At 39.7% G+C, this 15,327-nt stretch overlaps 1 protein-coding gene across 1 annotated transcript in view; it reads right to left on the minus strand.

Moving 5' to 3' along the window:
- The window catches only part of LOC124722880 (vacuolar protein sorting-associated protein 13A-like), a 752,258-nt gene that overhangs the window by 464,463 nt on the left and 272,468 nt on the right, over positions 1-15,327 (minus strand). The window contains exons 24-25 of the mRNA XM_047248017.1: positions 7,835-8,022; positions 1,875-2,109 (exon numbers count right to left, since the gene is read on the minus strand). Coding sequence (XP_047103973.1) covers positions 1,875-2,109; positions 7,835-8,022 — 423 coding nt within the window. The remainder of the gene's footprint in view (positions 1-1,874; positions 2,110-7,834; positions 8,023-15,327) is intronic.

The following is a 15,327-nucleotide window of genomic DNA, read 5'->3' on the forward strand; positions in this document are numbered from 1 at the left end:
CTACCAATCATCTGACAGTAGCAAGGTGATTTCCAGGTCCTTAAGAATGTCAGCCAACTCATCCTGTGTTTGAGAACAGCATTCACAGTTGGGCTGCATTTTGGCTGGTGCAATGTATTTCAAGGCAGTGAAAAAATGATTTTAAATTAAAGCCTTGGGTAATCTTTTAATTGTTGAGCTAAGAAGTTGCTAATTCCCTATAAGAATTGAAGCAAATACAGAAAATGAATTTATATTAAGATAACACAGAAATCCATAGTAAAAATGACTAGTTTCCTATAACATTTTGAGGTTAATTATAGTTGTTAGCAAACTTGAATACAGAGTTAATTTATGCTAAATGTAAATAATATACAGGACTACTACTCTTTACAGGAAAACTAAATGTAACATAATATGTTAGTCAGAATATTTGTTACAGTAACTAAATCACAAACACTGATTTCCTACAGATTACTCATAGATTATGCAATGGACAATGACAGCTTCTGAAAATTCGCAAAAATGCATGTTTACTTGCATTTATATACAATGAAATTTAGGGGTGATGTATTCTTGGGCTGAAGAAGAAATTTTTGCAAATTATACTTTATCCTAAAGTATATGATGAAATTTACAATATAAGAGTGAATAGTCACTGATAGCCTACAGACAAAAACCAGCAGATATCGAGAAAATATGTGTAATAGACAAATACTGTGATACATCACTGTCCTGTTCTGAATGACTGCGGCTCTTTTTCAGAAAGCAGAGGAAGACATATTTCATGAAACATATTACACTTTGTACTATGAGCTAAGAGAAGCTTCTTGACATTTTGAAGATGCTATAATGGTATGTATTGAATTTTTATTGTATAATAAGTTGATTAATTGTATTATTAATTAATTAATAACTACTTGAGTTGATAAGCATGTATTCATTAATTAAGTTTGTAGTTACAGAACAGTAGCACTCTCCAAACATGAAGAAACTAATAATTAGTGTGTCGTATTAAATGCAATCTATTATGCCTTCTCATCAAGCAAAGCATGTGCTGTGAATAGAGCTGCTTGGAAAATTAATATTCAACTGTTCCCTAGAGTATTTAGAGGTATTTACATCAGTCAGTTCAGCAGCACCATATACTTTTACTTCAAAATCTTCGTATGACTTTAGTTATAAGTATTGTGTTACAGATCACAGTAACAGGAGAGGGAGTGACTCACTTACTTTGGGCGGTGTGTATGTGTGTGTGTGAGTATGTGTGGGCAGGGGGGGGGGGATGGAAAGGGGGGGGGGTTAAAAACACAAACAGATCATTGCTAACCTTAAAGATGAAGCGATGGATGGATGATGGCTAGGTATACAAGAGTTGCTATAACTTCTTATGTTTTTAACTTTCATCACCCATCTGTGGTCTGGTTTTTAAAGCCCATCAGCCAGCATATATTTAAAGTTTCTGTTCACTGTTCATTTATTCATATATAAGGTAAACAATGCTCAATCATCTCGTTCACCGTTTTCATTGATAATTTATTACTTATCCTTATAACAAATATTATTCATTCAATAAAATCAATCTGTATATCAAGAGTGTCTCAAACTCACTTGTAATAACCACAAACATGCACACATTTCTACTTTTGTTTTAATTAATAGCATTTCATAATGAATTCTGATGGTAAGACAAGAAAAACTGAAAATATAAATACAGTAACATGCTAGAAATAGAAACGAATGAGGAAGTTCTAACTATAATTCACTAAATTGTACTAAATACTAGTTCATTACAGAAATATACTATCAAAAATGAGAAAGCATGCAGCATAAGTGGGTGTAATTTTTATTCAACATGAAAAAATGAAGAAAAAAGAATTAGTTTAACTGCTTACCCATTAATTTTCCTTCAGCCAAATTGTCATTCCATACTGAAAGTAATGTTGCAAGATCTCGTTGGCCAAGATTGATGTGTACAATTTCCATTCCACCATTTACATCATACAGAAGATAATCTCGATGCTGCTGTAGATATGGACCCGGTGTGGGTGGTAAGTTAGTCATGGTATGATGGTAGGCAACCATTCGTTTGATGTCAAGCCTTGCATTTAGTGGTTCCAATATTGGTTCCTGCATAAATGAAATTAGAGCTACTTAGAGTTGCAAAAATGTAGTTATACACATACTTTATTAAGGCTAAGTTGTAAAGAATGTATCCATCAGCTACAACAAAGTTCAGAATTTTGGGTTATATCATGTGCTTACAATAAACACAAAGGCTTCTTAACTGCTGCCATTTTCAACTGGTAGAACAAGAAGAAATAGATGACAAACTACTTATACAAAAAGAGGTAAAAGAAAATTCTCACCAATTATAATTTTTTCCATTCCTCTTATTTTCTCCTCATGTTCCTCAACTTAATAACAATATGGATTTGTAATTTCAAAATATATAAAACTGAAATTTTAAATGAAACGAATAAATGTAGTTCTCTCTATATTTTGAAATACCGCTGTAACAAAACAGTGGCAGCCAAAAATTAGTGGTGAGTTTCTACGTGTTCTGTTGAGTTACTGTTTCAGCAAACACAGAGAAGAACATCATAAATCACTCACACGGAGAAAATCTGAGAGAGCACATAATCTACAAAATACTCGTTGCATACTGGTAGCCTGTAGACTACAAGGTGCAGTGTGTAAAAATTTTTCAAGTTAATGGTTGGATTGTCTTGCAGAGTATTTTAAAAGCAGACCAAGTTCTCATTATCATTTCATTAGTGTATTGCAACACTGCTACTGTTAAATTTTGTGCATGTTTTACACAATGTTCTGAACAGTCACCAAAGAAATTTTTGTACAATATGTACTGGTTCTTGAAACTTTGTAAGTAGGCGTTCAATGAGTAATTGGCATCTATTTTCAAGCAGTATTTTTAATTTTTGTGATGTTCTCCACTTACTCAAACAAATCTGTGATCATCTGTGCCACATTCCTTTATACAGGTCCAATATCAGTTGTTTGTCTTATTTGGTATGGGTTCCATCAACTTCGCCAATATTCAAGTATGGGACGTATAAGTGACTTATAAGCAGTCTTCTTTGGAGACAGACTGGCTTTGCTGAGTGTGCTGCCCATGAATCTAAGTCTGCCATCTCTTTCACTTGCGACTGAGCTTATTTTATCACTCCATTTATTACCAATAGAAATCGCCCACCCGGCTAGCCGCACGGTCTAATGCGCTGCTCCCCGAACGGGAAGGAGTGCCGGTTCCCGACACAAATCCGCCTGGCGGATTTGTGTCGAGGTCCAGTGTGCCGGCCAGCCTGTGGATGGTTTTTTGGGTGGTTTTCCATCTACCTCGGTGAATGTGGGCTGGATCCCCTTATCCTGCCTCAGTTACACTATGTCTGTGATTGCTGTGCAAACACTGTCTGCACGTATGCATACACCACCATTACTCTACCATGCAAACATTTGAGGTTAGACTCGTCTGGGATGAGACATTCCCCAGGGGTATGGGGAGGGGGGTAGGGGGGGGGGGGTGTCCACTGGGGGCCGAACCGCACAATAACCCTGGGTTTGGTGTGGGGCGGTGGTGGGGTGGCTAGACTGCTGTGGCCTGTTGTGGGGTTGTGAACCACTGAGGGGTATGGCAGGACGAAGCCTTTCCGTTGTTTCTAGGGCCCCGGTGTCAATACCCAATACAATACACCCACACAAATTGTTACACCCAGGTCTTTGTATGAATTGACGGATTCAGTTGTGAGTCACTGATTTGTATTTGTAAGAATCTATGTTTCTGTGCACTACGAATCGCACACTCTTATATTTCTGAACCTTTAAAGCAAGATGCCAATCTTTGTGGAACTTATAATTTTTTTCCTGGACATATGTGCAGCTCTTGTCAGATGGAATTTCCTTATAAAGTGTCCCAACATACTTACCTGTGGCAAGCCTCAAACTTGATCTGTTTGCAGAGAGTCAAGAGCAAGGAATAGCCAACAAATTAAGTATTAGATGTAGTTACAAATGCAAGGCTGTTGTGAAACCAGATGCCAATTGCAAAGCTGTAACTGCAGTAAGCCGTGAAAAAGTATTGGAGCTGAATACAAATGATTTCTCTGTTTCCCTCGCTGGAACAAACGACATAGCAACGAACAATACAAAGGAACTTACAGTTTCTCTTAAGTGAATATTGCTTGAAATGCTTTTTTATTCCAGTCTATGATCACAAATGAATTCTTTAGATGATGACTGGTTTCAGTCTGTAATGACCATCTTCAAATCTTTTTTACACCATGTCCTAAAGTGATACGGCCATATTGGCATTGTCAAAACATATAAATATAATCAGCATAGCATCGTCACATAGATTTAAAATATGGTGTAAAATAGGCTACATCATCCACATAGTGATTATTGCCAACTAGCTACTATTGCTTGAGTTCAGAAACCAAAATGATTTCATTTTTTCAGTTGCACATCACCATGACCTACCAAACTGGTTCTGCATAAATGAAGAGGTACAAAAAGCAAAGAAAGATGTTCATAATATCTTCAGAGAGTTTAAAAATGCAACATTCATGGATATAAGTGAACTTGAAAGAAGATTCCACACAAATCACAGCCTCCAAGTCAAGAGACTGGGAAAGAAATTCATTATTTGCAAGATTTTAGAAATAGTACATCAAAAATTATGTTCAAAGCAGGATACCTCTCATGACAAATGTGTTGTGTCTAATTCTATAAATAAAAAGTGTGTGGTAACAGAGATGACATCTCTCAAGACCGGGAGTGGACCATTTACCTTTGTGACAGAAACCTCAGAAACAGAACCAAAAATCACTCAGAAACTGACAGTACATATACAGTGTCAACAGCAGATACCACACAAGGAATATGTCACAGGAAAAGTTATGCTAGCGGCCTGAAAACAGCAGCAGCAGTTCCAGCCTCTCCTGTGGAAATAAGTGAGGAAGAAACAACAGCAGCAGCAGTTCCAGCCTCTCCTGTGGAAATAAGTGAGGAAGAAACAGCACCAGCTGCAGTGTCTAATGAAGTGAGCTGAAGGAAAAAAGCAACACCAATAATGGAAATGACATCAACAACAGCAGAAGCAACAGGAGTCACCAGTCTCCTTAACAAGAGAAGAGTCTCACCACCAGCCCACCTGAAGGATTTTTACTAGTAACTGGTATGAAGCAAACATTGAGGTAAGAAATATACAAACATCTGCACTTAGACAGATAAAGGAAAGTGAAAAAAATCATTTAATGCATTGGAATATAAGTGGTCTGAAGGCAGACAGTATCAAAATTGAAGAACTACAAATTGCCCTCAATCATAGCAAAAATATCAAAGCTTATTTATTTATTTATATGAGCATTTACAGAATTCCAGGAAGTGCAGTAACTAAAACTTCATTGTCCAAACTCCAGTGTATTCTTGATAAACTTAAGAAAGAAAGGAGGAAAAACATCATCATAGAAGCTGATTTTATGTAAATGTGACAAGTCTACACAGTGGCTCAAAATATTTTCTTGACATAATTCAGAACTCTGGTTTTAAACTAAATTTTTTTTGAATTCACTAGAGAAAATGCAAATTCAGCTACTTGTGTAGACTGCATCTTAACAAATTAAGTGTTCAACAGTGAAAACCAGTCCTGTTTAGACTAAGGAATTTCTGACCATTCTGCATTGTTATTGAGCTGCCAGAAAAAAATAAACCAATGTTAAGAAAGGTTTTATGAAAAGAGACTTTAGTAAAAATAACTTGGACCTATTCCATGACAAGATAGATGCAGTGAAATTGCCCATAAATAATAGTGTGTCAAGCACTGAGAACTTTGATGATTTTCTAAGAAGTTTTCTAGAGGTCTTCAATGAATCAATCATTCCCACCTAGAATCTGGCACCAATCTAATGCTCGAAAACAAGAGCTACATAAAGAAATGAAACACAATAAGAATCCTGAATTTGTTGACTATGTGAGACATTATAAAGTTTCATTTAAAAGTGCTGCTAAAGCTGCCAAAATAATGTCAAATAATAAGTTCATTTTAGGACATAAGAAGAAGCCTAAAGCCAGTGAGATACAATATCACAAGGAGTCCCTCAAGTCTCAATCTTAGGGCCAATATTGTTTCTCCTTTACATAAATGATTTACCTCTTAATATCAATGCCAAGCCAGTCACGTTTGCTGATGACACTTCTGTACCCCTTGAAAAACAAACGTGGGAGAGATTTCGGATGCTGTTATAAACACACTAAACAACCTAGATACATGGTTTCAAAAACTGGCCTTAAACTTATTTTTTCAAAGACCTTGTTTAGACAATTTAGAACCAAACAATCAAAAATCAGTGACATCAGTATTGTACGTAAAAATCAACTTATGGACAAAGCTCAGTCCATTACATTCTTGGGACTAAACTTGGACAAAAATCTAAGCTAGCAAGCACATACAGATTATTTAAGTAGAAAATTAAACAGCCTTGTCTTTGCAACGGATGTACTATCTGGTATAACAGACATAAGCTGCAGAAAGGTTGTGCACTACAGTTACTTTGAATGCAAAATTAGATATGGTTTAATTTGTTGGAAAATTCAAGCTACATGTCATGAATCATGCTACTTCAAAAACGAATTGTTAGAAAAATGTGTGCTGCCCCTCAAAGAACATCTTGCTCTCCATTATTCAAGAACCTCAAATATTATCTATCCCTGCATTGTATATACTTGAAATTATCATCTTTTTACATATCAACCATGAGCTAACAGAAGAAAACCGTTTAAAACGTATGTAGAATACTAAACACAAAGACAATTTCATGCTTTCACAACATCACTTAAAACTCTACCAGCAGACATCCCAGTACATGGGAAAGATAATTTACAATAAACTCAAGGGTAGAGATGTACTGAGCATGGAAAAAGGTTCACCGAAGAGAAAACTATATGATCTCCTGGTGGAAAAATGTTACTATTCAATTGAGTAGTTTATGAATGATGAAATCACCATTTGAATAGTGAGGCTGTTTAACATTATAGAATTGTGTACAACATTGTGTAGGGCAAGAGTGGGAACAGTGAGATGCAAAAATTGAAATCCAAATTACACTTTAAAAAAAATCTTTATTGGTTTATTATCTTATGATGGAGCTACATCAGGTGAATAAGGTGTGTGTGGCAACAATTCATACCTTAGTGCATGTAATTTTGCCATGGCAATGGCACACTTTTGATCCAGAGTCAAGAGTTGCGGCACCCATCTTGAAGATAATTTTTTCATTTCTAATTCTTCAGCTAAAATGTGACATACCTTTTCAGATGAAATCTGGAAAGTGTGAGCAATTTCATGCACTTTCAATCAGCAATCCTCCATGACCATTTTGTGCACTTTTGCAATGATTTCTGGAGTAGCGACACATCTTGGCTGACCCCTGTGCGGATGATTATATAAGCTCTCCCAACCAAATTTAAATTCATTTGTCCTCTTGGCAACAGTTAAATATGAAGGAGCAGAGTCCCACCAGCATATTCCAGAAATCTGCATGAATGTCCTTTGCTGTCATACATTTCTTTATGAAGTACTTAATCACTGCTCGAATCTCATTTTTTCCGTCTTCACATATCACTATGCCAGAACAACAACAGAGCCACGTCACTACCACGGCTCTCTTCCAAGAGCACTGATGTGGCACATGTTTACAGGCAACAGTCCAATGAATAACGCGTGAACAATTCATTGTGCTAGTGCTGACTTCTCATGGTGATTCCAAGCACTTTTCAAACCACCCTCATACTTAATACATTTTCTAGAATGATTTAAACCGAGGCTGTGTATACATACCTGAATTTCTAGTGAGCCTGCTAATGTCATTACTGCTCTAGAAACTTGTGCAGACTGCAGCCTTACTAGAATATTGTCTATCACAGGCACTGCTGTAGAGCTTGTTGGAGATAGACCACTCCTTGTAGATGCAATATTTGTGGAACTAGAAGATAGCTCTTTGAAGAAGTTTTCCACAGTTAGTTCACCTGTAGACCAAGGAAAAATGTTTAACAAATATCACTATGTGCTACAGTTCATTGGGTATTTTATTCAACAAAGTGAAGGCTCAAAATTTGAAAAAAAAAGTGCACTGAAAATAAAAGTAGCCCCTTACATGAGTATTTATTTTAATAACCACAGGCTCTCTCATTATAAAAAAGTAAATACTATTTCTTAAAATTTATGGACATTAGGGATAAAATTAGTGCACTTATAAGGTTTTGATACTATACCATACGCGACTGGAACAGGAAAGGGAGGTAATGACAGTGGCACGTAAAGTGCCCTCCGCCACACACCGTTCGGTGGCTTGCAGAGTATAAATGTAGATGTAGATGTAGATGTAGATGTAGATGTAGATGTACTACATGGTTATTGAGGAACATCTTCACAAATATGCAACTTATGGAAGTTTTCTTTACAGGTACAACTTTTCAAGAAATTAGCAGGGGGCAGAGCTCATTAAAAATCCTCACAGCCTTGTGTTCAGAGAAGAAGACTTTCTATGTACAAACTTCATTTCTTTATCAAACAGTCAAATAGGTTCTCAAGATAAATAACGGACAATCCAAAGAACAGAGCATGGTTTGTAGACAGGATGAAGTCAAGAGTTGTATCAGGGATAATAGAGAGAGGTAAATACAATTGAAGAAAGGCTGTACTTATTGAAATGTACAGTTCAAATTGCACCCTCCACGAGAGATGAATATATCCTGAATACCAGTTTTATGGGAAATGGGGGATAGTGGAATAATTTGAAGATCTTCTAAGGAGCATATGACATTTTATACTGGAGGCTATATTATGGATAGACGACAAGCAATCTGCTATTGACAGTTTCAAACTACATGAACCAAGCAGAGACTGAAATACAAACAGAAGCTAATTCCAAAAATGAAGTTCGCAAGAGTCTCTGTTAATGTAGATGTGGAAGTTAGTCAGGTAATTTCTTTCTCATGTTTCCTGATTGGTTATTGGCAGAATGCTGGGCTATGCTGCATCTTTGTAGTAACTTATATTGTTCTTAGACTCTTCTCCAGATATTCCTGTAGGGTCTCACATTGAAACTAACAACTCAGGTTCTACAACATTCCTAATTTAAGATACACTCCTGGAAATTGAAATAAGAACACCGTGAATTCATTGTCCCAGGAAGGGGAAACTTCATTGACACATTCCTGGGGTCAGATACATCACATGATCACACTGACAGAACCACAGGCACATAGACACAGGCAACAGAGCATGCACAATGTCGGCACTAGTACAGTGTATATCCACCTTTCGCAGCAATGCAGGCTGCTATTCTCCCATGGAGACGATCGTACAGATGCTGGATGTAGTCCTGTGGAACGGCTTGCCCTGCCATTTCCACCTGGCGCCTCAGTTGGACCAGCGTTCATGCTGGACGTGCAGACCGCGTGAGACGACGCTTCATCCAGTCCCAAACATGCTCAATGGGGGACAGATCCGGAGATCTTGCTGGCCAGGGTAGTTGACTTACACCTTCTAGAGCACGTTGGGTGGCACGGGATACATGCGGACGTTCATTTTCCTGTTGGAACAGCAAGTACCCTTGCCGGTCTAGGAATGGTAGAACGATGGGTTCGATGACGGTTTGGATGTACCGTGCACTATTCAGTGTCCCCTCGACGATCACCAGTTGTGTACGGCCAGTGTAGGAGATCGCTCCCCACACCATGATGCCGGGTGTTGGCCCTGTGTGCCTCGGTCGTGTGCAGTCCTGATTGCGGCGCTCACCTGCACGGCGCCAAACACGCATACGACCATCATTGGCACCAAGGCAGAAGCGACTCTCATCGCAGAAGAGGACACGTCTCCATTCGTCCCTCCATTCACGCCTGTCGCGACACCACTGGAGGCGGGCTGCACGATGTTGGGGCGTGAGCGGATGACGGCCTAACGGTGTGCGGGACCGTAGCCCAGCTTCATGGAGACGGTTGCGAATGGTCCTCGCCGATACCCCAGGAGCAACAGTGTCCCTAATTTGCTGGGAAGTGGCGGTGCGGCCCCCTACGGCACTGCGTAGGATCCTACGGTCTTGGCGTGCATCCGTGCGTCGCTGCGGTCCGGTCCCAGGTCGACGGGCACGTGCACCTTCCGCCGACCACTGGCGACAACATCGATGTACTGTGGAGACCTCACGCCCCACGTGTTGAGCAATTCGGCGGTACATCCACCCGGCCTCCCCATGCCCATTATACGCCCTCGCTCAAAGTCCGTCAACTGCACATACGGTTCACGTCCACGCTGTCGCGGCATGCTACCAGTGTTAAAGACTGCGATGGAGCTCCGTATGCCACGGCAAACTGGCTGACACTGACGGCGGTGGTGCACAAATGCCACGCAGCTAGCGCCATTCGACGGCCAACACCGCGGTTCCTGGTGTGTCTGCTGTGCCGTGCGTGTGATCATTGCTTGTACAGCCCTCTCGCAGTGTCCGGAGCAAGTATGGTGGGTCTGACACACCGGTGTCAATGTGTTCTTTTTTCCATTTCCAGGAGTGTATATAGAAATCCTAACACAAAAATAAGGTGCTGTAAACTGGCTGGATCTTTTTTTAAACATCTTAACATCATGAAAATCATATATAATACAAGTTGACTTAGAACGCATAAATATAATATTTCATCTTGCCATGCTGTTTGTTGTGGTCACACTTCACTAAAAAATGCAATGGCAGAGGACAAAGACATACTCATTTTTCAACTTATGAACATCTTGTATCATGGCAGTGTCTTCTGCAACTTTGTGATCAAAGAATCAGAAGAAATAAGGGTACCTGACAATACAATCAATCAGAACAGTGTTTCCCACTGATGATATACATTAGATATTGTAACGTCACAAATCTTCCAATATCATTTCCAAGTGACAGCCAGACAGACAGCAGAAGAAACAGACTGTTAGCCCAGAAACAGTTTCTGAACATCCTTAACACAAGAAACTTCTCAGTTCAGTTTAAAAATGAATATTAAGCAAATGGCAAGCTGTGTTAAAATCTTTCTTGCAAATTAACATACCTCTCTGTCCTGGACACACAGATTTTCTATGACACTCAATGCAGAGTCAGGAAATTCCTATCAGTGTGAATCACTGTGGTAAGATTTCATGGCAGACAGTGGTAGCCCAAAAGTAGTTGCAGCTGTACTTGTTATCTTGTACATACTTAAGAAGGCTTATGCTGATATAACATACATGGGCATATGAGGGTGAGCCTGAATGAGATATTGGAGCAGCATTGACAGCAAAGAATGAAGAATATTGTCACTTTAATAATTCAACAAGGGTAATGCAATGTTGCAAGGCAGGTTAGTTTGCTGAAACAGCAGACCCAGCAGTACTGCACAGACTCATGCAACAAGGGGCTATGCAGATTTCTACACTAACAGTGACAGTGGCGTTTTAGAATATGTGAGTGAAAGTGGTGCATATGTAAAACAAACATACCACTGCAATCTACAACTACATAAGTTTTCTAACAAAATTATTTTCAGTCTCACAGTTCTACCAGGATGACAGAGCTATGCCAGATGAGGTTGCCACATGGACTTGCCAGCAGAAGTCACTGGTTTGAGGTCATGGCAGGGCAACAGCTCTGCACAGTAAGTCCCTCCCAGACTTAGAACAACAGTCCATCACATGTATACTTCAGCAGCATAGCCTATTTCTGCCCAGGGGCAGTGGCTCACTATCCACATGCACCTGCAGGCTCCCACCTTGCATCAACCACCTGCTCACATCATCCTGGCTCATAGCTGCCCCTCCCTGCACTCCGAGGGCACTATAGTTTGATATCAGAATATGCAGCATCATCTTACTCAGCATGATGTCTGAACCACCACCTACAGTGCCAACATAGTGTGGTGAGCTATGAACCATTTGGTTATGTTTTGGAGGGTGTAATAGACATGGAAGTGAGGCGTAAATATCATTGTAATTTAAAGGTTACCTTGCTTAGGCCTGAGGAGTTGACTAACTTTTCTGAGTTTAAGAGTAACTGAGAAAGCAGTAATTGGTGCCTGTAAGATGTACACAATGTAACTTCTTGGGCACACTGTGCCATCCTCGGAGTCAGTTCCTCTAACCTGTTATATGTGTCATCGATATGGTCGTATTTCAAGTAAGTGTAGAGAATCTAGATGGCTCATGATATGATGTAAAGACTAGTTTGTAATGACATTTTAGAGCCAGAAATAGTAAAGGTGCTGTTAGAAAAGGTAGCTTGGGATGAGCAGTTAGCATTGCTTCAGGTACCACAGCATGAGGTGGATCAAGCTGCCACACAATTGCTTTTTCCTTTTTGTGGAAAATCATCTGAGGATGTGAGGTCATTTTTAAAGGACATTAAGAAATCAGTGGAGTTGCATGACAGAGAGAGAGTCAATCACTGGGAGTAGCAAAACTGCGACTAATGGAGGAACTGAAAACATGTAAGCTTTATGGAGGCATTAAAAAATGCAGCTAACTTTGAGTATATGGAGAAGGTTTTTGTTTTCAAAGCTGCAAAGAACAGAATAGTGTGACATATTTCTGAGGGCAGTTGAGTGCTATTATGAAGAAGTCTGGAGAAACTGTGGGAGAACTCAGTGGCAGGATATGGAAATGTAATGAATACACATAGGAGTTAGGGCAATGTGATGCAGCAAATGCAGTTATGTTATAAGAAGCTGAGCAGGGGGCATCTGATAATTTTCTGATGGGGTGTCACTGACAAGTCAAGAAGGGTGTGTACAGGTGCACCAAAGGACCTCCATTCTGCTAGAATTAAGAGGAGTTTTGATATCAAGCCTGTTTCTAGTATTTCCAGACATTCAGTAAGACTTTATCCTTTCATGAGATACATCTAATCATGCTCTGGAACATGTCTTAAGCAAGGAAATTAATGGTGAAGATGATCCTGTAGCCTTTGCATTGAGACAGCTGAATGCAGTGTAGAAGAACCAGTCAATGAAAGAAAAAGAGATGTTGAAGCTCATTGTATGATGTCATGTACTTAGATGTTGCTTTTGTGGAAAAAAAAATTACACATAGTGGCCAACCACACAGCTTTGAAGTGATTATTGGGTCTGAAGGGCCCATTTAGCAGGCTGACAAAGTGGGCCCTGAGTATGAAGTAGTAAACAAGGCAGGGGATAAGCACAGGAATGTAGATCCATTAAGCAGGAAGGTAGTAGTGTTGGAAGATCTGGTCCATTGTCTTGTGGAGTGGCAGGCAGCTCAGAGCACTGACACTGATAGTAAACAATACAGGACCCAATCGCAGTTTAGCACATGTGACAGACTGGTTTGTATGGAAACAAGGCTAGGGCCATGGGAAGTACTAACAGTGAAGTTTAAGACACAGATTTTAAAGGGAGCATATGATCACACATTACCTGCTCATGGAGGGTGTGCCGGCCGGAGTGGCTGAGCGGTTCTAGGCGCTACAGTCTGGAGCCGCGCGCCGCTACGGTCGCAGGTTCGAATCCTGCCTCGGGCATGGATGTGTGTGATGTCCTGAGGTTAGTTAGGTTTAAGTAGTTCTAAGTTCTAGGGGACTGATGACCTAAGATGTTGAGTCGCATAGTGCTCAGAGCCATTTGAACCATAGAGGGTGCAGAGCAACAAACTGGAGGGTACCTGATAGATACTGGCAGAAGCAAAAGAAAGCAAATGTCAATCAACATGTTAGAAATTGCATGTAGTGTGCACAACAAGCTGACTTGAATCATACACAAGTGCCATTGCAGAGGCTACTAGAAGCACTGAAACCATCTGAAATGCTTGGGATTGATGTACAAAGACCAATCAAATGTACAGCAGCAGGAAACTGCTTTGTATTAACAATTACAGATCCCTTTTTATGGTACATGGGGCTGGTTGCTATGCCAAACCAGCAGGAAGTGACAATCACACAGGCAATGGTTAACAACAGGATGTCGAAGTTTGGAGTGCCAGGTGAGATAACTACAGACCATTGTAAGAATTTCATTTCAGAGTTATTGAAAGAGCTGTGTCAGTTATTGCATATGAAAAAGTTAAGAACAAGTCCTCTTCATCCACAGGTCAATGGTAGAATGGAACAGGTACATAGAACAACTGTAACATGTTATGTTACTACACGAAAGCACAGCACGGCAACTGGGACACGTATGTAAAGTATGTTGTGTCAGCATCTCATTCTCTCATTCAAAGTACACACGAGTACTGTTTGTCCCCATATGAGGTGGTGTATGATCAGAAAAAATGCCATCACCATTCCATCTTGTACAGGAAAAGAGAGATAACGATGGGGAGTCCATCCATGAGGTTGTCAAAACAGACGAGAAATATGGAAATGAGTACAGATGGCAAATACAAAGGCGTTAGAGAACTAGAAGGAATCAGTGAAATGAACAACAAGTTTACCACAACATAAAGTAGGACAATGGGTGACGTTATGAAGCCCTTACGTGATGAAAATGAAGATGAAAGAGTTCATCACAAGTTATAAAGGACCCTGTTAGCTGGTGGAGACCACTTTGCCAGTAAACATGAACTAAGATAGTACATGTTACACATATAAAGTCTTTTTGAGCTAGAACAGAGTAAATTCCAGGAATTTCAAGGGTGTAACTGGAGAAGACTGTGAAGAGAAGAAATCAGAAGAAGATAAAAGATGTATATTTGTAGTGAATAAGTTATATTCGTTTTTTATGTCATTTTTGTTGTATGTAGTTGGGATTGCTAGTGGATGTGGTACATCAAAGGTAAGAATGGAAGTGAGGCAGGTCATAGCAACAGCAGAAGAGAAAACTGACTTATCACAATTTTGTCTTCTAATATGATTCCCAGTGACAGGAAGACATACACAATTTGAGTGTTACATTGGTCATATATGCTGAGCAAGTGGTGAGTTCCTGCAAAGTTTGTGCAGGTGAGGATCTGTGGGACATTATTAATTTTGGAAGATGGTAGCAAGCATGCAGTAATGACAGAGGAGGAGTTACAACATTGTTGCAAGAGGACTGTTATGGTTTGTCTGAACTGGGCAATACAAACCAACCTGAGCACATGCCCGATTACAGGAATCATGCAAGTGAATGTCTCACAACCAAAGTTGTATTGGCCAGATGAACCTTTGAAAATTATTGCCAACACAGAATACAGAATTTATAAATGAAACTTTAGAGTCTGATGTAATACATTCCCTGGATTGATACATTGCTGTGGAGTAAGGGCACTTCTCAGCTTATCACTAAATGTAACATGATGAGCAGTTCAGAGAAGGATAACGTTATGTGACAGTG

The sequence above is a fragment of the Schistocerca piceifrons genome, chromosome X (genome assembly GCF_021461385.2).
Source record: "Schistocerca piceifrons isolate TAMUIC-IGC-003096 chromosome X, iqSchPice1.1, whole genome shotgun sequence".
Taxonomy (NCBI): Eukaryota; Metazoa; Arthropoda; class Insecta; order Orthoptera; family Acrididae; genus Schistocerca; species Schistocerca piceifrons.